The sequence below is a fragment of the Manis pentadactyla genome, chromosome 11 (assembly GCF_030020395.1).
Source record: "Manis pentadactyla isolate mManPen7 chromosome 11, mManPen7.hap1, whole genome shotgun sequence".
NCBI classification, from domain to species: Eukaryota; Metazoa; Chordata; class Mammalia; order Pholidota; family Manidae; genus Manis; species Manis pentadactyla.
This window is the reverse complement of record NC_080029.1, coordinates 119,389,091-119,414,206: the sequence shown is the minus strand read 5'-3', so window position 1 is coordinate 119,414,206 and position 25,116 is coordinate 119,389,091. Positions and strand designations below refer to the sequence as shown.

Genomic DNA, 25,116 nt, shown 5'->3' with positions numbered 1-25,116 from the left:
CCATTCAATCATCAATCACAGAGTCCCATCTATTTCTGTTTTTGCATTAATGTAGCTAATATTTTGCTTGTTTTGGTTTGTCTTGTACATTCACATACACATAGCCTATTAGTGTATAGACTTTGGAGTTGAACTGACCTACATTCAAATTATGGGTCTGTTGTTTGCTCTTTGAATTTTAGAGTAAATTCTCTAACTTGTCTTAACCTCTGTGGTAATCTATAATGTGGGGGATAAAATATGTTGGAGTTAGAGATATGTGTTTGGTATATGCATGGTTAGCCGTCAACAAATAATAAGTATTTTCCTTCATATTTGCTACTAGAATCTTTAGAGCTGAATCTGTGGTTTATCTCTGTATATACATACATGCATGGTGTGTGGCTTTGTTTAGTGACCTTACTTTTCATCCTGTTTTCCTACCCTTATTTAAATATGCCTCATTTTTTTTTCTAATTTTGCTTAGGGAATATTTTACTTGTTTCTTTCAAGTTTTGAGCCTGTGTGACTATACAAATTTTGGACCATGGCAAGACAAGAATAAATAAAATTATAGATTCTGTATTCTCATTGACCATGGTTGTGTCCTCAGTAAAATATTTCTGTTGCATTAAGTTAGTTTTATGTATAATGTGGAAAGAAGCAACAGAAGTGTAGATAAACTGAGCTTTTTTTTTCTTTTGCTCTTTTGCCCTCTGCAGCCTTTTTCTTACTTTGCTATGTGAAATATCATTGCATGTTATCCATACGACTTTTTATACCTAATGCAAATAAGATTCACCTGTTTTAAGGGAACCTGTAGCTCCTCATTTTAATTGGTCTAGGTAGGATTTAGAATGCTTTGTTTTTATTACAATCTTAAATATTTAAACAGACAAATATTTAATAAATAGAAACTTCAACAGTGCTTAGCCCATTGTTAATGTAGTTTTGTTTCAATAGTAGCTTCCCTTTTCTCTTAGAATTTATTTTTCATACCTTGAAACTGTCACTTCTATTATGTCTTCTTTTCTAACATGACCTATCTCTTAATTGTCAATCTTTTACAACAGCTGCAGTGTTGTATGACACACTGCTCATCTCTCAAACTTGAAGCCTACAGTGATCTACTATGTCTTTTATAGTCATGAAGGCTCAAAACTTGAAGTTAATTTTATTTTCCATTTTGGTCCTCTTCAACAATATAAGCAATGTCTCCTTAATTTTTGTATGTACAGCATCTTGTAAAGCAAGAAGTAAACTATTATCTAAAAATAGAATAAACTGATTAATTAAGCTTAATAAACTAAACAGTAAAAGTGGAGTTAAGAAAAAAATAAAGTAGGTAATAAACAGAAGAACTTATAGGAATGAACTCTTATCTCCCTTTTCTACTAGATTTGATACACATTCCAGTTCTTGTTTTTTTTTGTCACATTATGCTGGGCTATTGCAGCTGTCTCTTAATTGGGTTCATCTCTCTCTGGCCTTCTTAGCCTCCTGTCCTTCATGTTGTTCTGTTCTGACTTGTCTCTTCTTTCTCACTGGCCCTATTTTATCTTCTTCCATCTGTAACAAATCTTAATAATCATCAAATTATTTATTATTTAATGTCTTTATAGCCTATTTCCCTGTACTTCAGTGCAGTGTATTCCTAGCACTTAAAGCCTGATCTGTAGAAATCACTCTTAACATTTGTTGATTGAGTTGATCACAGTGATTTTATGGAGTGTGATCTCCAGTTGCTGAGGAAACATTGCTCAAAAATCATTAGGTGCTAAAAAAAAAAAAGTCATTAGGTGCTAACCATTCATTCACTCAATAATAGTTACTGAATACCTGTTCTGTAACAGACACTATTTTAGGCATTGGGGGTACAGGGATGAACAGTCTAGTCAGAGCCCTTGCTCTCTCATAGTTTATCTTCCAGAGAGGAAACACATGCATGCGTGCACACACACACACACACACACACACACACACGTATGTATATGTATACACACAAATATGGAAATAAAGGAAAAGATAATATAGATGATATGTGCAAAGAGGAAAAGGAAATGACATGTTAATTGACTTAGAGGTGGGCTACTTTTTAGGTATTTAAACAAGAACTTTATTAGAAAGTGTGGGTGTTTAAGTTTCCACAGTCTGTACGGTGCTTTTTCATACACTGACAAACACTTAGTAATTAATACTACTATTGATTTTGTATATGGTTTATAAAATGAAACCTATTTTATTTGTAAGGTCTTTTTCTCAGAAGTATCTTTAATGTTTGGAGGGGAAATTATTTTAGGCTTCAGAACTAATTTGTTTTTACTCATGAGTAAAGTATAAAATTCTTCCAGTTGAGTCTTGACAGTATCTAAAATTATTTCTTTCCTTAATATATAGTGAATCCTTTGTGTGAATTAAAAAAAACTAATAAAAATAAAACTCTCCAAAATTCAGTATACACATACACATGCAATTTTACATATGTGTTAGTGTTTTATATGGCTTCTTTTTGTCAATAGTATTTGCAAGTATTTTGCTATGTCAGTAAATAAAGGTTTACAATATCTTTATGAGCTGTATAGTATTCAGTTGTGTGGATAAAGCATACTTTATGAAGAGAATTTCATATAATTTCATATCTCTGTTCATAGTTTTTCACTAGTTTTTGAAATACATTGTCAGAATAACATTCAGATCTTCAATAAGCTCCTTAAATACCTAGAAGTGAAAGTGCTTATCAAGAAGGTTATTCTGATTTACATTCCTAAGAACAATGCATAAATATGCCTGTTTCCCCACATCCCTCTTGAATACTGGGTTTTGTCAGTCTTTATTATGTTCGCCAATCTGATGTACAGAGAATACCTTTAAAAGAAAATGTATGTTTCTTTGATTAAAAGACAGGTTGAACCATTGTCTTTATATGACTTGTCATTTATACTGTGAAAATTGCCTTTTCAGGTCTTCTGCTTATTTAGTATTGTGGGATGTATTCTTTAAGACTTTTTTTAGAGCTCTTTTTATGTTCAAATAACAAGTCTTTGTCATTGTTGGAAATATTTTTTTCTTAGTTGCAGTTGTTTCATTATTGTACTTGGTGCCACTTGAAAATTTTTATTAAGTTTATATTGCCAAAATTAATACCCTTTAGATTTTAAATTTGTTGTCTTTTAACTCAGTTCTGTGCCTCTCATACAATAAAATTTTTATTACTTTTTAAATTACATTATACAGATACATAGATATATGAATAGATAGTCTTTCCATTGAGAAACTCATTGCTATAAATATAGTATGGCTTAAAATTTTCTGATTGGCTTGAAAATTTCCAGATACTTTCTTAATATCTTGCTTTATATTCTTTAATTGCTTTATGTGTAAGTCCAGTCTTACGGGTTGATCAGGGACTATGTTTTCTTGCTTTCTGTGTACATGCTCCTGGCATACCAGCTATATAGCCCTGGAACTGAATTCAGTTTATTGCCTCTGTGACTTAGGATTCAGCTGCAAGTAACAGTAATCATTGTAGATATTTTTAAGTAGAAAGGAACTTAATTCAGAGATGCTTACAAAGTCATTAGAAGCCTTGGAATTTCAGAGTGTTAGAAAACAGTACAGAACTGACCCAGCTATAATCAGAAAGCTAGGCAATGAGGAAGCTGCCACTGTAACTGCTGCTTCCTGGTGTGTGTCACCTGTACTGTGATGTGGGAGTCAGGAAGAAGCTGCTACAGCTGTTGGGGTCAGGGTGCACTGATAGTAAGGTGGACTTAGCGTTGCAGTGGCAGCACAGTAAATGCCCTGCATTCTACCCCTCAGCTCCCTGAAGTGTAGTGCCTGGACACTGCGATCATAGAAAACTGAAGTACTTTCATGTACATGCTTGCCAGCAGAAACAGAGGTTAGCATCCGAAGCCTCAGTTCTACCTTCTCAGTTTCACATGTGGGAATTTAATTGAACTTAAATCACCTCCAGAGCCTGAGATGCAAGAGAGTTTGGGAAATTAATTTTCTTTTAGCCAGAGCCTCTATGGGAAACAGGAGGGTAAGGTGGATGTTGACTATCAATGTCCCATATGCACCACAGTTGTTATACATAGGAAATAATGAAAAACTGGTTACAATTTTGTTTTTCCTGTTTTAGATGAATTTGTATGAAGAATTTGATTTTCCTCCCCTTCTTTTCAGCATTTGCTAGACGTAAATTCTTTAAAGCATCTGACAAGACTGACCCTACAGGATCGTATTACCAAGTCTCTTCTTCATTTGCACAAGAAGAAGAAACCTCCTAGTATCAGTGCCCAGTTTCAGGTAATTTCCTATTTTACTTAAAAAAAAATTTTTTTTTTTAAATTTTACTTTTAATAAAGAGGAATGAATCTGTTTGTTCAGATTGGTATTCAAAGGTCAAAGTGATCTGCAAGATACCTAATATAATATGATTCACGTGACTAAAAAGCCATGGTATAATTGTTATTTTGGAGAGAAGTAACAGATGGAAGAAACATCAACTGCCTTTTTTTCTCATCCTTGCATCTCTGGGTAGTGAATATCTCAAAGAATAATTAATTAATTTTCTGTGTGAGGAGAAAGACAGCAGAAAATTGGCATTACAACCAAAATATGCCTTTAAACACTAATGCCCAGATATAGTGAATATTAATATAATGTATATATTTTTTCCCATATATATTTAAACCTCATGCTATGGCCATCAATATTTAAATGGAATTGTAGACTTTTTCTGGTTTGTTTATTTTAGTTTTGTATACATAGAAATCCAGTTCCTTTTGTTGTGAATGGGCATTTAGGAATAAATATGATCATAGTAAATTAGCTAAGTAACTTATGAAATAACTTTTCAAAATACTTTTCTATTTACTTCTTCCCATTCTTCTCACATTACCCCTCTCTAACATTCTGTTGTTCATTTGCTAGATATTTATGAAAATGAGCTAAAAATCTCATGTGTAACAATGCTTTGCATAATTTTACTCTATATCACAGAAGCACTATTCATTGTTAACTGAAAATAATTTCATCTGTTTATAGTATATTGCTATACTTTATCTTTTTCTTCAATGTTCCTTCCTTTTTAAGCCAGGATATTTAAATGTAAATTATCTGCTAATTGTCAGTGTGTATGATATTATTTGACTTATAAGCACAATCCTTCAAACTATGGACTAGAAATGTCATTTCATTTCTATTTCTCTAGGTCATCATAGACCTAGAGAAAAAGTTGTATTTGTAAAGCCTATTTGGTCAAAAGAAAGGAAGAAAGAAAAGAAAGAAAGAAAAAAGAAAGCAACTTTGAAGAACCAAATAGCTTATTGTGTGTTAATAAGATTAGAAGAAAGACATATAATAGAAGTTCTGCCATGAATTAAAAAAATCCTTCTTAATCCATAATCCAATGGGTTACTGGCCTTTGATTATTAAAAGAGAGAGAAAGAGAGAAAGGTATTGCTTGACCAAGTCTGTACATCTTGGTGCTGTCTTCACATTTCCAGAGTCTGGCTTTTCACTTTGTAGATTTAGAAATGAAAAATGAATGCTGACCGATAAACTGTAAATACTGCTGTGTAAAACAGTATTAAAGTTTAGTAACATGTCATGAAAAATAGGCATCATAAACAGATTTGTTACAAGTGTTAGTTCATTAGCACATTTCCCCCTGATTAGCAAATCAACACTAGAAGCCAGATTTGATCAAGATAACTTGGTTAGTTTAGTATCTAAAATGGAAACATTCATCTCAGAATTATGAAGGGTAGAATCTTTAAAAAGTTGTGTCCTTTGTTTTGTTATGTTGGATCTTTTATAGATGCCTCTATACCAAATTCATTCTTTAATCTGAAGAGTACATTATAGCTACTAAACAAAAATTTATAATCCTATTATTTCTCTTAAAATCTCCTCAAACTCAAGAATTTTGGATATTCTCAAATTATATTCATGTATTGTATTTAACTTTTGCAAAAAAGCTCATCTTTAGTGTTTCCAACACATCGTTAAGTGTTATAAAAGTACTGTTTTTTGATTACTTAAAAAATATCTCTGGATAGTAAATGATTTTCATTTGTTTATGTTCACCTATAATTACCAGTGTAGTATATTTTTCAGATCCTTTACTGCATGTTTATACATGTGCATTATCCATTTTTCCTCCCAATTCTGTGAGATAAATATGTTATTCTTATTGTATATTGAGCAAGTTATGAGAGGTGGAGCTGGATGGCACCCAGGTGTCTGACTGCATGCCGTACTTAGAATCAATGTTTATTTTCATCAAAATGAAGTCATAGAACTCTTGAAGGTTTTGTTGATACAGGGCTTGCCCTTCTGCTCTAAACAAGTTAGAAAACTGGACAAATAATAAGGATCAAGTGTTTTTAGATATCAGATAATAAGCATTGCAGGACTGTGACACCTGAGAAAAGGGAAATAAATGAGGCAAGCCCCAGCTTACTGCATATAGGCAGTTTGATATAGCTCAGAAAGAGGGGACCCAAACAAATGCCAGAGGTTTTGTTCTGGACTACTCTCAGAAAGCTTAAAAGCAAGTTTTGAATCACGTGACCCTACATAATTTAACAGCATGCCAGAAAAAATATCTGTCACTCTTTAAAGGAATGTACAAAACCCAACAATGTAAAATTAGTGTCTAGAATCCAATCTGAAATTACTAGCCATGTAAAGAATAGTGACAAAGCAACCCATTAATGAGGGAGAGAAGTTAGTTCTTAGAAATAAACCTGAAAATGGTGGAAATAATAGATAAGGATATCAAAATAGCTATTATAGATCATGTAAATATGTCCAAGGGTATAACAAAAAGCATGAATATAAGAAAAAATTGGAATATGAAAAAGACTCACATGAGACTTTAAGATTAAAAATGTAATATTTGAAAATAAAAATAAGCTAGATGGAATTAACACATAATTAGTGCAGAAGTAGTGAATTTGAAGTTATATTTGCTTTAAAATAAAGCCCATAGAGAAATAAAAAATATGGTAAAAAAACAACTGGGGCGGCGGACAATATCAGGTGGCTGAACAGAGGTATAATTGACATCTCGGAAGGAAACGAAAGCGGGAGATACAGAAAAACATTTGTAGAGTTAATGACCAAAGTATTTCCTGATTTTATGAATAAGTTCAGAGATCAAAGAATCTCAACAAACCTAAAGCTGAACAAACAAAAACATATCAAGACACATCACATCAAGTTGCTAAAGGAGAAAATCTTAAACACAGCCAGAGAAAGAAGAAGATATTATGTGCAAAGAAATAATGATAATAATACCAATAGGTTTCTCATTAGAAACTACAAAGCCAGAAGTCAAGAGTAAAATCTTTAAAAGACTGAAAGGAAGGAAAAATTGTCACTCTAGAATTCTGTGCACAGCGAATATCTCTTGTAAAAATGAAGGTTAAGTGGAGATTATTTCAGACAACAAAAGCTGGGAGAATTCATTGCCAGCAGATCTACAATATCAGAAAGTTAAGTGTGGAAGAAAAATGATGAGAAAACCACATGGAAATTTGGATTTCTATAAAACATGAAGAGCGCTAGGATGATGGAAATGTAACTAACTATAAAAATAACTTTTTCTTGTTTTTTTACTCAGTTAAAAAGGTAATCAATTGTAGAAAAAAATAGTATAATGTGAGGTACAAATAGAATGTATGACAAAAGTAGCACAAAAGAAGGGAGGGCCTAAATACAAGTATATATTGCTATAAGGTTTTTATACTGTACAGAAACTGATATAATATTTGAAGGTAGATTGTGATATATTAAAAGTGTCACTGTAGAGCAACACTAAAAAAAAGACTCATTATATAGGTAATGAGCTAACAGCAGAACTAAAACAAAATCATAAAATACACTGAATTCATGCCTAGCTGCTCGAAGATCCACACATTTGTTGAACATGTATCCACCACTACATCATTAGTTGACAGTCCTTTGCTTGGAGTTGTGGAAACTTTCTCTTCCTTGGCCTAAGGGTCTTTCTAGCTTTTGGTCTAAGGATTATGTAGGACACATGAAGCTTGTGTTTGGACAAAAATCTTAGTTCTCTGTGTAAAAGGACCATTAGCTTGAGGAAAATAACCTGTTTGTAGTCCTACCCCTAGAACTAAGAATTAAATCATTACCAAACTAAACCAAGCTGATTTTTATTCTCTGAACATATATCAATGTATTAAGTTTTCTATAATAGCTATCTATTGGTTTTATAATCAGAAGAAATGATATCTAAAAAGGATTATTTTTTTTGAAAAATGGTTTGTTTATAGCCATAAGAAGCAAATTGATGGTTGCCTGGGGCTGTGGACAGAAGCAGTTACTGACTGCAAATGGGCAGGAGGGAATGTTTTTTAGGTGATAGATTTCTAAGTCTGGATTGTAGTGATGGTTGCACAGTTGTGTAAATTTAATAAAAACATTGATTTGTAGGCTAACATGGGTACATTTTTATAGTACATAAATTAATAATTTAATGAAACTATTGAAAACAGAAAGTCACTGTTAAAAGAGAATGAAAGGGCAGTTTCATTCTCAGTATAAGATACCGAGAATAGACTTGCAGTACACCTGGAAAAGTCCTTGTATATGGAATATATGAAGAACCACAGATCAATTTTTTAAAAGATAGATGACATAATAGAAATGGGCAAAACTGTCTGATATCAAAAGATGTTATCCCAAAGGCCAGTAAGCCTATTAAATACCTGCTCAACATTATTAGTCATTAGGGAAATGCAAATTAAAGTTTTGGGCAAAAATACTACATACTTGCCAGCATGGCTGAAATAAAAAAGACTGATTTTACAAAGTGTTGACAAGGGTGTGGAGCAACCAGAACTTTTATATGTTGCTACTGAAATATAAATTAATGCAGGCATTCTGGAAAACCGTTAAAAGATGTGTAGTAGAAGAATGTTCATAACAACTTACTCATAATTGCCAAATTGGAACAACCAATCTTTCCTAAATGGATAAATTTAATTGTGATATTGTCATATAATGGATCACTATTATATAGCACTGAAAATGTACAAGACAATTGTATGCAACACATACAAACTTGTACATAATGTGTCTTTCTTTTCACATGAAGTTTAATAGCAGGCAGAACTAGCTTATGATCTTGGAAGTCCGGATAATGGTTACGCTTGGTTGAGGTATGAAGGTGAAGGCAGGTGATAGCTTATGTTCAGTGACCTTGCTAAATTCAGTGGGACAGGGCACAGAGGGGCTTTGAGATTCTGAAAATATTTTATTGATTTGTTCTGTGGTTACAAGACTGTGTTCCCTTTGTGAAAGTTCATCAAAGTGTAAGTATACTTATGATTTAAACATTTTATTTTATATAAATTATACTACAATAACTTACAAGAAAAAGCACTTAAAGTAAAAACTTTGTTGATACTATAACAACAATGACAGGAGTCTCTATGGTCAAAGGCTTCTAAGTTTTACTTGAAGTCATAAAATATTGATTCTAAGTAGATGGTGACAAGTTAGGTTTGTATATTTTAATCCCTAGAGCAGCCACTAAAAAATAATGTAGAGATATAGCTGAAAAGCCACTAGATAAATTAAATAGAATACTTCAGAAAAAAAGTATGCAATCCGACCATAGTGGAATTAAACCAGAAGTCAGTAAAAGAAAAGAAATCCCTAAATATTTGGAAAATAAAAAACAGACATCTAAACATGAGTCAAAGAGGAAGGAAATTAAAAAAAATATTTTAAGTGGAATGAAAATGAAATATCAAAACTTGTGCAGTGCAGCTAAAGCACTGTTCCAAGGTTAATTAAAACATTAAATGCTTTTGTTAGAAAATGAAAAAGCTCTCAAATCAATAATCTAAGTTTATACTCTAAGAAACTAGAAAAAGTATAATATACTAAACCAAAAGCAAGTGAGGGAATGAAATGATTAAAGTAAAAGCAATATTCTGTGAAATTGAAAACAGTAAAACAATAGAAAATATTCAATGAAACAAAAAAACTGGTCCTTTGAAAATAAAGATTTATAAACGTTTAGTCAGACCAATCAGGGAAAAAAGAGGTAAAGTTCAAATTATCATTATCACGAATGAATGAGGAGACATCACTAACATGCTTTATAAACATTAAAAATTAAAAGTAAAGCAGGAGAATATTAATTACCTTACTGACTGTCTTATGGGATGATTTTCAAAGTTGCTCCAGGAATGCATGAATTTGAATAAAATTGTTTTATGAAATGGGAAGAAAAGTGAAAAATTTATTCTAGATTTAGGTTATGCTGAAATATATCTTCAATATTTACTATTGCCAAGATAACGGCTTTAAGATTAAACTACCCTTCTTGTTCTTAATTATCCTTAATCAGCATGGGAATGTATACAACTTGCTTTTCAGAAACAAACCTATTTCTGTGTATATCACTTGTTTTTGTATATTTTGCCAACGTTTTGTTTATATTTATAAACCATTCGTTGCCATTTGGAATGGGAGAAAATGTTAATTATAACTATATTGCTTTGTATTACAGGCCTCATTAAGCAAACTGATGGAGACACTTGGTCAAGCAGAACCGTATTTTGTAAAATGCATTAGATCTAATGCCGAAAAGGTAACAATGTCTTACAAATGAGAACTTCTAGCTCAACTTACTTCAGACCAAGCTGTAAATTCTTTCTAAGGAGACTAAGTGGAGGGGAAGAGCTAACTTACAGTCTTTGTGAGGAAAACAGTATTCTATATTTTCTATGGATATCCTTCTAATTTCCACACGTACCTGCCCATAAGTATTTATATGGGCTTGATTTAGTATTTTCTAGAATTTGGAAAGCAAATACCTTTTGAAATCCCATCATAAAAGAGAGTTTTATGCAACCTTTGTTACCTTGAGATTAATCTCTATAAGCTATACTTTCAGAGAACTTAATTGGCATTTTTCATGTTTAAAAATTATTATTTATATAAAATAGGGAAGGTACTGTGGACATTCTTGATTCCTTCCTGTTTCTATGACAATTCCCCTAGTTAGAGCTTTGCAGAATACATCTAATAGATGTAAACATTTATCATCTTTCTTTATATTCATAATAGAAAAAACTAGTTCCCAGCCTGAACAGCTAAAATGTAGTAAGAATTATGTTCAGCTTCCTTAATATTTAAAAAGCGTTCTCCAGCTTTGCTGTATGCAAGCTTTGTGAACTTAGATGAGTTACTTAATCTTTCTGTGGCTTAAGTATTTTCATCTGTAAGAATATACTGCATTCATATGACCAACCTCATAGAGTTTTGTGAAAATATGAGTTAATACCTGTAAAGTATTTAGAATGTTCCAACCTGTACTAAGCACTTAGTAAATGTTAGCTATTATTTTATAGTGACAAAAAAGGAAACCGTTTTATTTACAGTAAAGTATTGACTATTGACATTTGAACCCCTATTGTTAATTGAGACTTGCTTATAGAAAGAGTTCAATTAATGAAGCATTTCAGGACATAGAATAAGTATGTTAACTGCTATTATTAACATAAATTGCCTATTTGACTTTTTTTTCCTTGGCAAATGGTCTTCCTCATCTCTCTGCAGAAAAATGGGATTGCCTTAGGGGATCATTGAGAATAATATTTAGGAAATAGAGAGAACTATCAAAAGCTCCAAATACATATTCTTTTGAATGTCTAAAAACTTGCCTATTGAGATACCTAGAAGTGACAGGGTGTCATGATAAGTGACTACCTTCCTCTTCCTTATTAATGCCTATACAATGAAGAGATCAGTTATGAACTACAGAAATTTTTTGTTTTTCAATGTGTCATGCAAGTGTCATCAGCAAAATGATTTAGTTTTTAAAAAACAAAGCTATTACTTTTTTTTAAAATTAAGGTATCATTGATAAACAATCTTATGAAGGTTTCACATGAACAACTTTGCGGGTTCAACATTGACCCATATTAGCAAGTGTCCCCCCCATACCCCATGCATTCGCTGTCTATCAGGGTAGGAAGATGCTATAGAGTCTTTACTTGTTTTCACCATACTGCACTACCTTTCCTGTGACCTTCCTATATTGTGACTGCTAACTATAGTGCCCCTTAATCCCCTTTCCCCTCCTTCCCCATCACCCTCCCTAACCACTTCCCTTTGGTAACCGCTAGTTCCTTCTTGTAGTCTGTGAGTCTGCTGCTGTTTTGTTCCTTCAGTTTTGCTTTATTGTTATACTCCACAAATGAGGGAAATCATTTGGCACTTGTCTTTCTCCACCTGGCTTAATTCACTGAGCATAATATCCTCCAGCTCCATCCATGCTGTTGCAAATGGTAGTATTTGTTTTCTTATAGCTGAATAATATTCCATTGTGTATATGTACCACCTCTTCTTTATGCATCCATCTACTGATGGACACTTAGATTGCTTTGATATCATGGCTGTTGTAAATAGTGCTGTGATAGATAAACATAGGGGCACATATGTCTGAATTTGTGACCTTGTTTTCTTCGGGTAAATTCCTAGGAGTGGTATTCCTGGGTCAAATGGTATTTCTGTATTTAGTTTTTTGAGGAAACTCCATATGGCTTTCCACAATGGTTGAACTGATTTACAGTCCTGCCAACAGTGTAGGAGGGGTTCCCTTTCTCTACATCCTCGCCAGCATTTGTTGTTGTTTGTTTTTTGGATGTTGGTCATCCTAACTGGTATGAGGTGATACCTCATTGTGGCTTTAATTGGTTTTAATTTGCATTTCCTTGATGATTAGTGATGTGGAGCATCTTATCATGTGCCTATTGGCCATCCGTATTTCTTCTTTTGAGAAGAGTGTGTTCAGATCCTCTGCCCATTTTTTGATTGGATTGTTTTCTGGGTGTTGAGGCATATGAGTTCTTTATATATTTTGAATGTTAAACCATTATAGATAAGTTGTTTAAGAACATATTCTCCCATACTGTAGGATGTCTGTTTGTTCTGCCGATGGTGTCCTTTGCTGTACAGAAACTTTTAGTTTGATGAAATCCCATTTGTTCATTTATGCTTTTGTTTCCCTGCCTGAGAAGATGTGTTCAGGAAAATGTTGCTCATGTTTATATTCAAGAGATTATTGCCTATGTTTTCTTCTATGAGTTTTATGGTTTCATGATGTACATTCAGGTCTTTGATCCATTTCGAGTTTAATTTTGTTTATGGAGTTAGACAGTAATCCAGTTTCATTCACTTACATGTAGCTGTCCAGTTTTGCCAACACCAGCTGTTGAAGAGGCTGTCATTTCCTCACTGTATATCCATGGCTCCCTTACCATATGTTAATGGGCTATACATTTGTGGGTTTATATCTGGGCTCTCTATTCTGTTCCATTATTCCATGAGTCTGTTCTGGTGCCAGTACCAAATTGTTTTGATTACTATGAATTTGTAGTAGAGCTTGAAATTAGGGAGTATAATCTCCCCCATTTTTTTTCTTCCTTCTCAACAATACTTTGGCTATTCACGGTCTTTTGTGGTTCCATATGAATTTTAGAACTATTTGTGTTAGTTTATTGAAGAATACTGTTGGAATTTTCATAGGGATTGCATGGAACCTGTAGTTGCTTTAGGAAGGGTGGTCATTTTGACAATATTAATTCTTCCTGTCCATGCGCACGGGATGTATTTCCATTTATTGGTATCTTCTTTAGTTTATCTCATGCGTGTCGTACAGTTTTCAGGGTATACGTCTTTTTCCTTGGTTAGGTTTATTCCTAGGTATTTTATTCTGTTTGATGCAGTTGTAAATGGAGTTGTTTTCCTCATTCCTCTTTCTATTGGTTCACCATTAGTGTATAGGAATGCAACGGGTTTCTGTGTATTAATTTTGCATCCTGCAATGTTGCTGAATTGAGATATTAGTTCCAGGAGTTCTGGAGTGGATTCTTTAGGGTTCTTTATGTGCAATATCATGTCATCTGCAAACAGTGACAGTTTAACTTCTTCCTTACCAATCTGGATGTCTTTTATTTCTTTGTACTGTCTGATTGCCATGGCTAGGACCTCCAGAACTATGTTGAATAAAAGTGGGGGAGAGTGGGCATCCTTGTCTTGTTCCTGACCTTAAAGGAAAAGCTTTCAGCTTCTCACTGTTAAGTATGATGTTGGCTGTGGGTTTGTTATATATGACCTTTATTATGTTGAGGTACTTGCCCTCTATGCCCATTTTGTTGAGAGTTTTTATCATGAATGGGTGTTGAATTTTGTCGAATGCCTTTTCAGCATCTATGGAGATGATCACGTGGTTTTTGTCCTTTTTGTTGATGGATTTTCGAATGTTTTACCATCCTTGCATCACTGGGATGAATCCCATTTGATCATGGTATATGATCCTCTTGATGTATTTTTGAATTTGGTTTGCTAATATTTTGTTGAGTATTTTTACATCTATGTTCATCAAGGATATTGGTCTGTAATTTTTGTGTGTGTGGTGTTTTTGTCTGGTTTTGGTATTAGAGTGATGTTGGCCTCATAGAATGAGTTTGGGAGTATTCCCTCCTCTTCTACTTTTTGGAAAATTTAAAGGAGGATGGGTATTAGGTCTTCACTAAATGTTTGATAAAATTCAGCAGTGAAGCCATCTGGTTCAGGGATTTTGTTCTTAGGTAGTTTTTTGATTACCAATTCAGTTTTGCTGCTGGTAATTGGTCTATTCAGATTTTCTGTTTCTTTCTGTGTCAACCTTGGAGGTTGTATTTTTCTAGAAAGTTGTCCATTTCTTCTAGGTTATCCAGTTTGTTACCATGTAATTTTTCATAGTATTCTCTAATAATTCTTTATATTTCTGTGGTATCCGTAGTGATTTTTCCTTTTTCATTTCTGTTTCTGTTTATGTGTGTAGACTCTGTTTTTTTCTTGATAAGCCTGTCTAGGGGTTTATCTATTTTGTTTATTTTCTTAAAGAACCAGCTCCTGCTTTCATTGATTGTTTTTAATGTTTTATTCTTTTCGATTTTATTTATTTCTGCTCTAATCTTTATTATGTCCCTCCTTCTACTGACTTTGGGCCTCTTTTGTTCTTCTTTTTCTAGTTTCAGTAATTGTGAGTTTAGACTGCTTATATGGGATTATTCTTCTTTCCTGAGGTAGGCCTGTATTGGTATATATACTTCCCTCTTAGCATAGCCTTTGCTGCATCCCACAGATTTTGCAGTGTTGAATTATTGTTGTCATTTGTCTCCATATATTGCTTGATTTCTGTTTTTATTTGGTCATTGATCCGTTGATTATTTAGGAGCATGTTGTGAAGCCTCCATGTGTTTGTGGGCTTTTCTTTTTTTGTTGTTTAATTTATTTCTAGTTTCATACCTTGATGGTCTGAGAAGCTGGATGGTAAATTTCAATCTTTTTTAATTTACTGAGGCTCTTTTTGAGGCCTAGTATATGATTATTCTTGAAAATATTCCATGTGCACTTGAGAAGAATGTACACTATGCTGTTTTGGTGTAGAGTTCTGTAGATGTGTGTTAGGTCCATCTGTTCTAATATGTTGTTCAGTGCCTCTGTCTCCTTACTTATTTTCTTTCTGGTTGGTCTGTCCTTTGGAGTCAGTGGAGTGTTGAAGTCTCCTAAAATGAATGCATCGCATTCTATTTCCCTCTTTAATTCTGTTAGTATTTGTTTCACATATGCAGGTGATCCTGTTTTGGCTGCATAGATATTTATAATAGTTATTTCCTCCTGTTGGACTGACCCCTTTGTCATTATGTAATGTCCTTCTTTGTCTCTTGTGACTTTCTTTCTTTTGAAGTATATTTTGTCTGATACAAGTACTGGAACTCCTGCTTTTTTCTCCCTATTAGTTGCATGAAATATCTTTTACTGTCCCTTCACCTTTAGTCTGTGTATGTCTTTGGGTTTGAAGTGAGTCTCTTGTAGGCAGCATATAGATGGGTCTTGTTTTTTTATCCATTCAGTGACTCTATGTCTTTTGATTGGTGCATTCAGGCCATTTACATTTAGGGTGATTATTGAAAGGTATGTACTTACTGCCATTGCAGCCTTTAGGTTCATGGTTTCCAAAGGTTCAAGGGCACCCTCCCCACTATCAAGCAGTCTAACCCAACTCATTTAGTATGTATGCCATTACAAACACAATCAATCCAAAGCTACTTTTTTTCCCTCCTTTTTCTTCGTCCTCCATTCTTTATATATTAGGTGTCATATTTTGTACTCTTTGTATATCCCTTGAATGACTTTGATGGTAGTTGATTTGATTTTGCGTCTGCCTAGTAATGAATTGTTCTACTTTCTTTACTGTTGTTTTATTTCCTCTGGTTACAGCTATTTAGCCTTACGAATACACTCCATCTATAGCAGTCCCTCCAAAATACACTGTAGAGACAGTTTGTGGGAGGTAAATTCTCTCAGCTTTTGCATATCTTGTAATTGTTTAATCCGTCCTTCGAATTTAAATGATAATCTTGCCATGTAGAGCATTCTTGGTTTTAGGCACTTCTGCTTCATTGCATTAAATGTATCATGCCAGTCCCTTCTGGTATCTAAGGTTTATGCTGAGAAGTCTGATGATAGCCGGATGGGCTTTCCTTTGTATGTGTTTTTCTCTCTCTGCCTGCGTTTAAAAGTTGGTCCTTATCCTTGGTCTTTGCCATTTTAATTATTATATGTCTTGGTGTTGCTTTCCTTGGGTCCCTTGTGTTGGGAGATCTGTGCACCGTCATGGCCTGAGTGACTATCTCCTTCCCCAGATTGAGGAAGTTTTCAGCAATTACCTCCTCAAAGACAGTTTGTATCCCTTTTCCTCTCTCTTCTTCTTCTGATACCCCTATAATGTGAATATTGTTCCAGTTGGATTGGTCACATCATTCTCTGAATATTCTTTCATTCCTTGAGATCCTTTTTTCTTTCTGTGACTCAGCTTCTTTATATTCCTCTTCTTTAACCTCTATTCCATTTACTGTCTCCTCCACTACATCTAATCTGCTTTTTAGTCCCTCAATTGTATGTTTCATTTGTGATACTGTATTCTGTAATGGTTGACTCTCCATCCGGACTTCTTCTCTGAGTTCTTGAATAATTTTCTGTACCTCCATGAGCATGTTTATGAGTTTTGTCTTGAAATCTCTTTCAGGAACATTGAGGAGTTCGGTTTCACTTGACCCTTTTTCTGTTGTTTGTGGGATTTGGGTTTGAGCCAGTTTCCTTTGGCGATTCATATTTTTTTGTAGCGCCCTCTAGTGCCCCGAAGCTCTACTCTCTGGAGCTGCTCAGCCCCTGGGGCGATGTTGGGGGTTGCAGGGGAGTGGTGCTGGTGCCTGGGGGGAGGAAAGAGCAGTTTCTTGCTTCCCAGCAGCTGTGCCTTTCTCCACTGCCAGAACCCATGGACCAAGCACATAGGTTTAAGCCTCTATGCTTTGTGTTTGCAGGTGCTGTAGGTGAGGCTTCCCTCCAGCTGGCCTGATGCTGGGGCAGGGGCTGCTGGTTTGTGAGCCAGTGGGGCCTCACTTGGAGGAATGTGCAGCTGTCTGTGTATCACAGTGGGGGTCTTGGAGCTGCATAGCTAGCCAGGTGGATGAAGCACCTGAGTATCTTGAAAGTTCTCCACCTGCTGGGCAGATAGTGTCCGGATAATTTTCTCCACCTGTCCTTTTTCTTGAACAGTAAGCTTTGTTCAGTCTTTGCCCCATTAGCAGCCCTCTCACTATTAGGAAGTCTCTCAGACTGTCTGCCTTTCTTTTGTTACAGAGCAGTCCGTTGTGGATTCCTGTTTTCCACAAGTGGCTGAAATCTCAGTTTCTTCAGGTATTCCGCCTCTCTTAGCTTTCCAACCTCATTTATCCCCACAGGACCATGTAATGTAGGTTTGTGCTCCCAGAGCAGATCTCCAAGTCTTCAGTATTCAGCAGTCCTAGGCCTCCACCCCTCCCCACTCCGTTTCTCTTCCTCCCACCAGTGAGCTGGCATTGGGAAAGGGCTTGGTCCTGCTCAGTTACGGCTTTGATATGTTACCGTTTCATGTGGTCTGTTCCGTTTGGATTGTTCACACGCTTCTCTTGTCATTTTTTCACTCCTAGAGATCCTTTTTTCTGTCTGTGTCTCAGCTTCTTTGTTTTCCTGTTCTGTAATTTCTATTTCATTTACCATCTCCTCTACCTCATTTAATCTACTTTTACATCCCTCCTTTGTATGTTTCATTTTCAATAGTGTATTTTTCAAAGTTACTGTCTCTTTCTTGAAGTCCTCCCTGAAATCTTGAATATTTTTCTCTAGCTCCATGAGCCTCTTTATGACTTTTATTTTGAAATCTTTATCAAGAAGATTGACACTTTCAATTTCACTTAGCCCTCTTTCTGGTGTCTTTTCCTGAAATGTTGTTTGAACAAAATTCTTCTGGTTTTTCATTTTTTTAAAGGTGGCTAGGGTATAAGAACTTTGTGTAGGCAGCACCCTTTAATGCTCAGAAACTCTACTCTCTGGAGCTGCTGAGCACCTGTAGCAGTGGCAGGGTTGCAGTTGTGCAGAACTGTCACCTGCCGGGAGGAAAGAGCTCTTTCTTGCTTTCCCGGCTGTATTGCCAGCCTTCAGGGCCATATTTAGTGGGCTGAGCATGCAGGGAGGAAGCTCTGTGCTACAGCCCTGTAGCTGCTTAGGCTTGGCCACTCTCCAGCCTGCTTGGCACATTGGCAGGGGCAGCAGATGTGCAGGACCAGTGTGTTCCTGGCTGAAGAAGGAGCAGACTGTATGCTGCAGTGCCGGTCCTCAGGGCTGTGTTTCCAGCCAGGGGGATGGAGCATCTGAAGCCCCTGTGAGTTCCCAACCTTCTGGGCTATGTGTGCGGGGACGTTTTTGTCCACCTGCCCTTTTTCCTGAGAAACGAGGTATGTGTAATCTTAGTCCCTTTAGCTCCCCTCTTGCTGCTGGGAAGTCTTTCAAAGTTCCCACCTTTCTTTTGTCCCAGGAGACCGTTTGTGTGTACTTGTTCTCCACAAGTGGCTGGAATCTCAGTCTCTCCCAGTATTCCACCAGTCTTTGCATTCTAACCCCACTAAGCTCCGGAACACCATATAATGTGGGTTCCTGTTCCCAGAGCTGATCCCCAGCGCTGTGTTCAGCACTCATGGGCTTCTCCTTCCTCCCCTCTCTGTTTCTCTTTCTCCCGCCTGTTGACTGGGGTTGAGGTAGGGCTTGAGTCCTGCTGGAACTTGCCTCTGCTATTTTACCCTTTTCTGTGAGGTCTTCTCTTTTCCCCAGATGTAGTCAGTCTTTTCTGAAGTCTTTGGGTCACTCTCTCAAGATTAGTCGTATTTACTGTATTTTTGTGTTTAATGTGCTTTTGCAGGTAGTTTCTGCCTCATTTTCATACCACCATCTTTTTCTGACTCTGGAAATAAACTACTCTTAATATTTTTCTAGTTGCGATAAGAAGAATCTGTCAGCTCCCAAGGCAACTGGTAATATAGGATAGGTGTTTTCTGAGTCAGATTATAGGTAAAATCTAAACTAAAAAAAAAACAAAAAACCACTCTTGACTATATGTAAATTAATCTTGTTAAAGATTTTAAAAACTTTTTAATTAAGGTATGATTGATATACACTCTTATGAAGGTTTCACATGAAAAAACAATGTGGTTACTACATTTACCCATATTATCAAGTCCCCACCCATACCCCAATGCAGTCACTGTCCATCAGTGTAGTAAGATGACACAGATTCACTATGTGCCTTCTCTGTGCTACAGCTGTTCTCCCCATTATCCCCCACACCATGTGTACTAAACATAATGCCCCTCAATCCCCTTCTCCCCTCTTCCCCACCCGCCCTACCACACCCCTCCCCTTTGGTAACCACTATTCCCTTCTTGGAGTCTGTGAGTCTGCTGCCATTTTGTTCCTTCAATTTTGCTTCGTTGTTATACTCCACAAATGAGGGAAATCATTTGGCACTTGTCTTTCTCCACCTGGCTTATTTCACTGAGCATAATACCCTCTAGCTCCATCCGTGTTGTTGCAAATGATAGGATTTGTTTGTTTCTTATGGCTGAATAGTATTCCATTGTGTATATGTACCACCTCTTCTTTATCATTCATCTATTGATGGACACTTAGGTTGCTTCCATATCTTGGCTATTGTAAAAAGTGCTGCGATACACATAGGGGTGCATATGTCTTTTTTGAATCTGAGAAGTTATATTCTTTGGGTAAACTCCAAGGAGTGGGATTCCCAGGTCAAATGGTATTTCTATTTTTAGTTTTTTGAGGAACCTCCTTATTGCTTTCCACAATGGTTGAACTAACTTACATTCCCACCTGCAGTGTAGGAGTATTCCCCTTTCTCCACATCCTCGCCAGCATTTGTTCTTAATCTTTTTAATGCTGGCGATCCTTCCTGGTGTGAAGTGATATCTCATTGTGATTTTAATTTGCATTTCCCTGATGATTAGTGATATGTAGCATCTTTTCATGTGTATGCTGGCCATTGGAGAATTGGCCAATTTTTTGGCCATTTTTTAATTGGGTTATTTGCTTTTTGGGTGTTGAGGCATGTGAGTTCTTTATATATTTTGGATGTTAATCCCTTGTTGGATATGTCATTTACAAATATATTCTCCCATACTGTAGGATGCCTTTTTGTTCTGTTGGTGGTGTCCTTTCCTGTACAGAAGGTTTTTAGTTTGATGTAGTCCCATTTGTTCATTTTTGCTTTTGTTTCCCTTGGTCAAGGAGATGCGTTCAGGAAGAAGTTGCTCATACTTATATTCAGGAGATGTTTGCCTTTGTTTTTTTCTAAGAGTTTTATGGTTTCATGACTTACATTCAGGTCTTTGATCCACTTTGAGGTTAAACAATAATCCAGTTTCATTCTTGCATGTAGCTGTCCAGTTTTGCCAACACCAGCTGTTGAAGAAGCTGTCATTTCCCCATTGTGTGTCCATGGCTCCTTTATTGTATATTAATTGACCATATATGGTTGGGTTTATATCAGGGCTCTCTAGTCTGTTCCATTGGTGTATGGGTCTGTTCTTGTGCCAATACCAAATTGTCTTGGTTACTGTGGCTTTGTAGTAGAGCTTGAAGTTGGAGAGCATAATCCCCCCAGCTTTGTTCTTCCTTCTCAGGATTGCTTTGGCTTTTTGGGGGTCTTTTGTGGTTCCATATGAATTTTAGAATGATTTGCTCTAGTTCATTGAAGAATGCTATTGGTATTTTGATAGGAATTGCATTAAATCTGTAGATTGCTTCAGGAAGGATGGATGGCCGTTTTGATAGTATTAATTCTTCCTATCCATGAGCATGGGATGTGTTTCCATTTATTGGTATCTTCTTTAATTTCTCTCATGAGTGTCTTGTAGTTTTCAGAATATAGATCTTTCACTTCCTTGGTTAGGTTTATTCCTAGGTATTTTATTCTTTTTGATGCAACTGTGAATGGAATTGTTTTCCTCTTTTCTCTTTCTGCTAGTTCATTGTTAGCATATAGGAATGCCACAGATTTCTGCTTATTAATTTTGTGTCCTGCAACTTTGCTGTATTCAGATATTAGATCTAGTAGTTTTGGAGTGGATTCTTTATTGTTACAGATTATATAGTGATTATACTGTGGTCTTCTCTGTGGGCAACTGTATTCTTTTTGAGCTTTGAAAGTCCTTTCCCTCTAAGAACTATATCTAGGAGCCTAGAGACCTGGTTGTTCTTTTTCCCTAGTGTCTGGCAGTTAGTGCTTTTCTAAAGTTACCAGTTGGGGCTATATCTTAACCAGTTGACAACTTCCAGTCAATCCCCAGATACTAAAAAATTAACCATACTTAAAGGCAAGTATTAATTCAGAGTTCTACTCTTCTGGGTTAATCAGTCTCTTTTCATGTGCTTTGTTTTAGCTACCATTAAGGTTCAATGATTCCTTGGTACTTAGACAGCTTCGGTACACTGGGATGCTGGAGACAGTTCGAATTCGCCAATCAGGATACAGTTGTAAATATTCTTTCCAGGTAATGGTTTTACAGTGATATTTAAATATATATGACATCAAGTAAATTATTTCTATGTCTGCTTCTTTTTTATTTGGGGCTCACTTGTTTATTTCTGTTAATTCTTCCTTGCCATTCCATCTTTTGTTTACAGAATTGAAGAGCAATATAGGTTACTCACTTCCACTGAATGGTAGCTATCTCATCATCAAGCTTGTGTTGTAATAGATTCCAGTACTTGGATATTCCCGTTGATCTAATGTTTGTTGATACTAAGTTTATTCATAACATAGCAGTTCTTTACACTGATTACCCTAGTAATTGAAGTATTTAAATTTAGAACTATCTAGTTCACAACAAAGAATTCCATTTGGTTTTCCCTGCCATTTTTTCAGCAGGATTTTCTTTCATAGGAATCTGCCACCAAGGTTCACTTCTATTTTCATCAGCTACTGCTGCTCTGAGTGTAGAAACTCTATAGAAGCTTTTCAGTAGCTAAGCAGGTCTTTGGTGGTTCTGGAAGGGCGTGCCTCATTCTCATTTACACACTATTATAGCTGACACCTTTGCTTATTTTTCTGCTAAAAACTTGAGATTCTTGTTAAATAACTTTTTATTTGGTCTTTAATACAGCTTTTTCAAAAGGAATAATTAATTTCTGCCCCTCTTTTCTTCTTCCATTCTCTGTGATAACAATATGTCGAACTACCTCCTCCTCCCCATTTTATAAATTAACCTTTTTTAATATTTTAAATTAAGAAATAATTTCTTGGTTTCATTCTCTTTAAAAGATGAGAAAGGAATCAATAAAAGAACAATTAGCTATTTCAGGATCGTGTTTACATGCAATTCTCTTCTGATTTTACAACTTTTTCTTTTCCTTTTTTAGGATTTTGTGAGCCACTTCCATGTACTTCTTCCCCGAAATATTATTCCATCCAAATTTAACATTCAGGATTTCTTCAGGAAAATAAATCTTAATCCAGATAATTATCAAGTTGGAAAATCCATGGTAAATATAATATATACAGTCTTGTCAAAATTGGGTACATTTTTGTATTTAAATAATAACAGTAATCTGCCTATGACAATGTTTATAAAAAAGGTAGTGTACCAGATTATCATAAGTAAATTGAATCGGTATAAACACTTTTACTTAATAATATAGTTAGTATTAATCAATAGCTTTAGTTCTATTTATAATTTTCTCCAAGTAAAAACCATCTCTCCTTAGGTATTCTGTTGTAATCCCCAACTCAATTTGCCTAAAGTGACCATACCAGATTCCACTGCTGTCCTTAATTTATAAACTATTTTCTTTCTCTGCCATCCTTGTAGTTTCTTAGGCTAGAAACCATAATCATATTTGGCTTACCCTTCACTTTAATCGTTTTACAAGGTTGTGTTTCTTTTTTTTCTTACAAATGATTCTCACATCTCACCCTTTATCTTCATTCCTACTGCTTCCATTTTAGTTCCTTTCTTTAGCCCTCACTTATATTTCTCTTCTAGTAAACAGATCCCTTACCTGATTCCAGTCTATTTGTCCTTTCATTTAACTCTACTGATAATATATCAAAATCACCTTAATATACTTTCTCTTTATGTCAACTTGGGCTCATTACATTCAAACATCTTTGTCTTCTTCAAGAGCCTCCATACTGTTAGTTCACATTATCTCATATCTTCTTTATGAAGAATAATTGTTTTAGTGTCCCCTATATGTGCCTTTAGTATTATTTTCAACTGCTTGTTTTGCTCAGGTGGAGTCCTCTGCTCTTGACCTTATTGGCTTACTGCTTTTCTCTTTGGGTATCAAAATCTATCTGCTTTTTTTTAAATTAAAAATATTTTTTTGAGAAAAATGGGAGGTGATGGATAGTGGTAATCATTTCACAATGTAGATGTACATGAAAACATCACATCGTATACCTTAAATATATACAGTTTTTAATATCTGCCTGTTCTTAAGAGTGAATTGCAAATCCTATTTCTAAGAGGACTCTGTTTAAGTTATCTTTGTATCCCCTGCATCCCTAAAGATTCATTAAGGGAATGAAGGAGTAAATAAGCAAACTGATTAATAGCTTTGGACAGCAAAAAGCCTTTGATGCATACTGGGTTTCAAAAAGTCTATTCTATTTGGTTTACTCATGTCATGCTGAAACTTCAGCCTTTTTTCCCCCATTGAAACATCCTTGAAAAATACTACACATTATCAGTAATAAGTTGGCTCATGATGGCAGTGAATTCCCCAAAGGAATAATGTATGACAGTCTCTGGCATTGGGGTTTTTGTATTCATCTTCAGCTTTCTATTTTCTCTTCGGATTTCTAATGGCTCCTTTCCAATTTGAGAATGACTGCTTTGGATAAACTGACAGAAATATTTGTTAGTCCTTCTTTGACCATCTGCCACTGTATTGTTCTTCTCTAAAACTTAACCACAGAAAGGATGATTCATAAAATTTCTCATTTCTTATTACTCATCTTTCTTTCTTCTGGTAGGTGTTCCTAAAGGAGCAGGAACGACAGCACCTACAAGATCTTCTTCACCAAGAGGTGCTCCGTAGAATCATATCGTTGCAGCAGTGGTTCAGGGTCTTGCTGTGCAGGCAGCATTTCCTCCATCTGAGACAGGCATCCATTATTATCCAGGTGGGAAGCAAAGAATTCCTTGCATGAAATTAGCTAGTTTATTTGGCCTTTGTTTTAGTAACCAGAACTATTTTACTGTGAAAAATTTAAATAAGAATGTAAACTACTTCAGTGATGAGAATATGTCCTTCTCATTTTTTAAATGTTCAAAGTGCCCAACAGATTACTTGGCTTATAATAGACTATTACTATATATTGATGGAGTTGAATTTAAATTAAATTGAATTTATAGTTACAATGTTTTATGAGGTATAATTAGGAGCAAAGGAGTTATGTGCCTTAAATTTTGTTGATGTAGTTTTTTTTATTTAATAGTTTTCTAAGTGATATTTGAGAGGCATGTTGTTCTTATGTACTCATCTTATGTACTCATAAGGTACCTTATTTCACATTTATGTGTTTTATTTTCTCCTTCATTGATTTATATGATGGCTGTCCTCCATAGGACTTTTTCTGTTTTTACAAGAAAATCTTTAGTATCTTAATCTTTGAAATGTGTGCATGTTGACCTTAAA

The 25,116-nt window shown here is 35.2% G+C and overlaps 1 protein-coding gene across 8 annotated transcripts in view; it reads left to right on the top strand.

Moving 5' to 3' along the window:
• MYO9A (myosin IXA) overlaps positions 1-25,116 on the top strand; it is a 358,540-nt gene that overhangs the window by 202,687 nt on the left and 130,737 nt on the right. For all 8 annotated transcript variants that reach the window (XM_057488942.1, XM_057488943.1, XM_057488944.1 and 5 more), the window contains 5 exons: positions 4,168-4,290; positions 10,538-10,618; positions 21,855-21,965; positions 22,834-22,956; positions 24,452-24,601. In XM_057488942.1, coding sequence (XP_057344925.1) covers positions 4,168-4,290; positions 10,538-10,618; positions 21,855-21,965; positions 22,834-22,956; positions 24,452-24,601 — 588 coding nt within the window. The remainder of the gene's footprint in view (positions 1-4,167; positions 4,291-10,537; positions 10,619-21,854; positions 21,966-22,833; positions 22,957-24,451; positions 24,602-25,116) is intronic.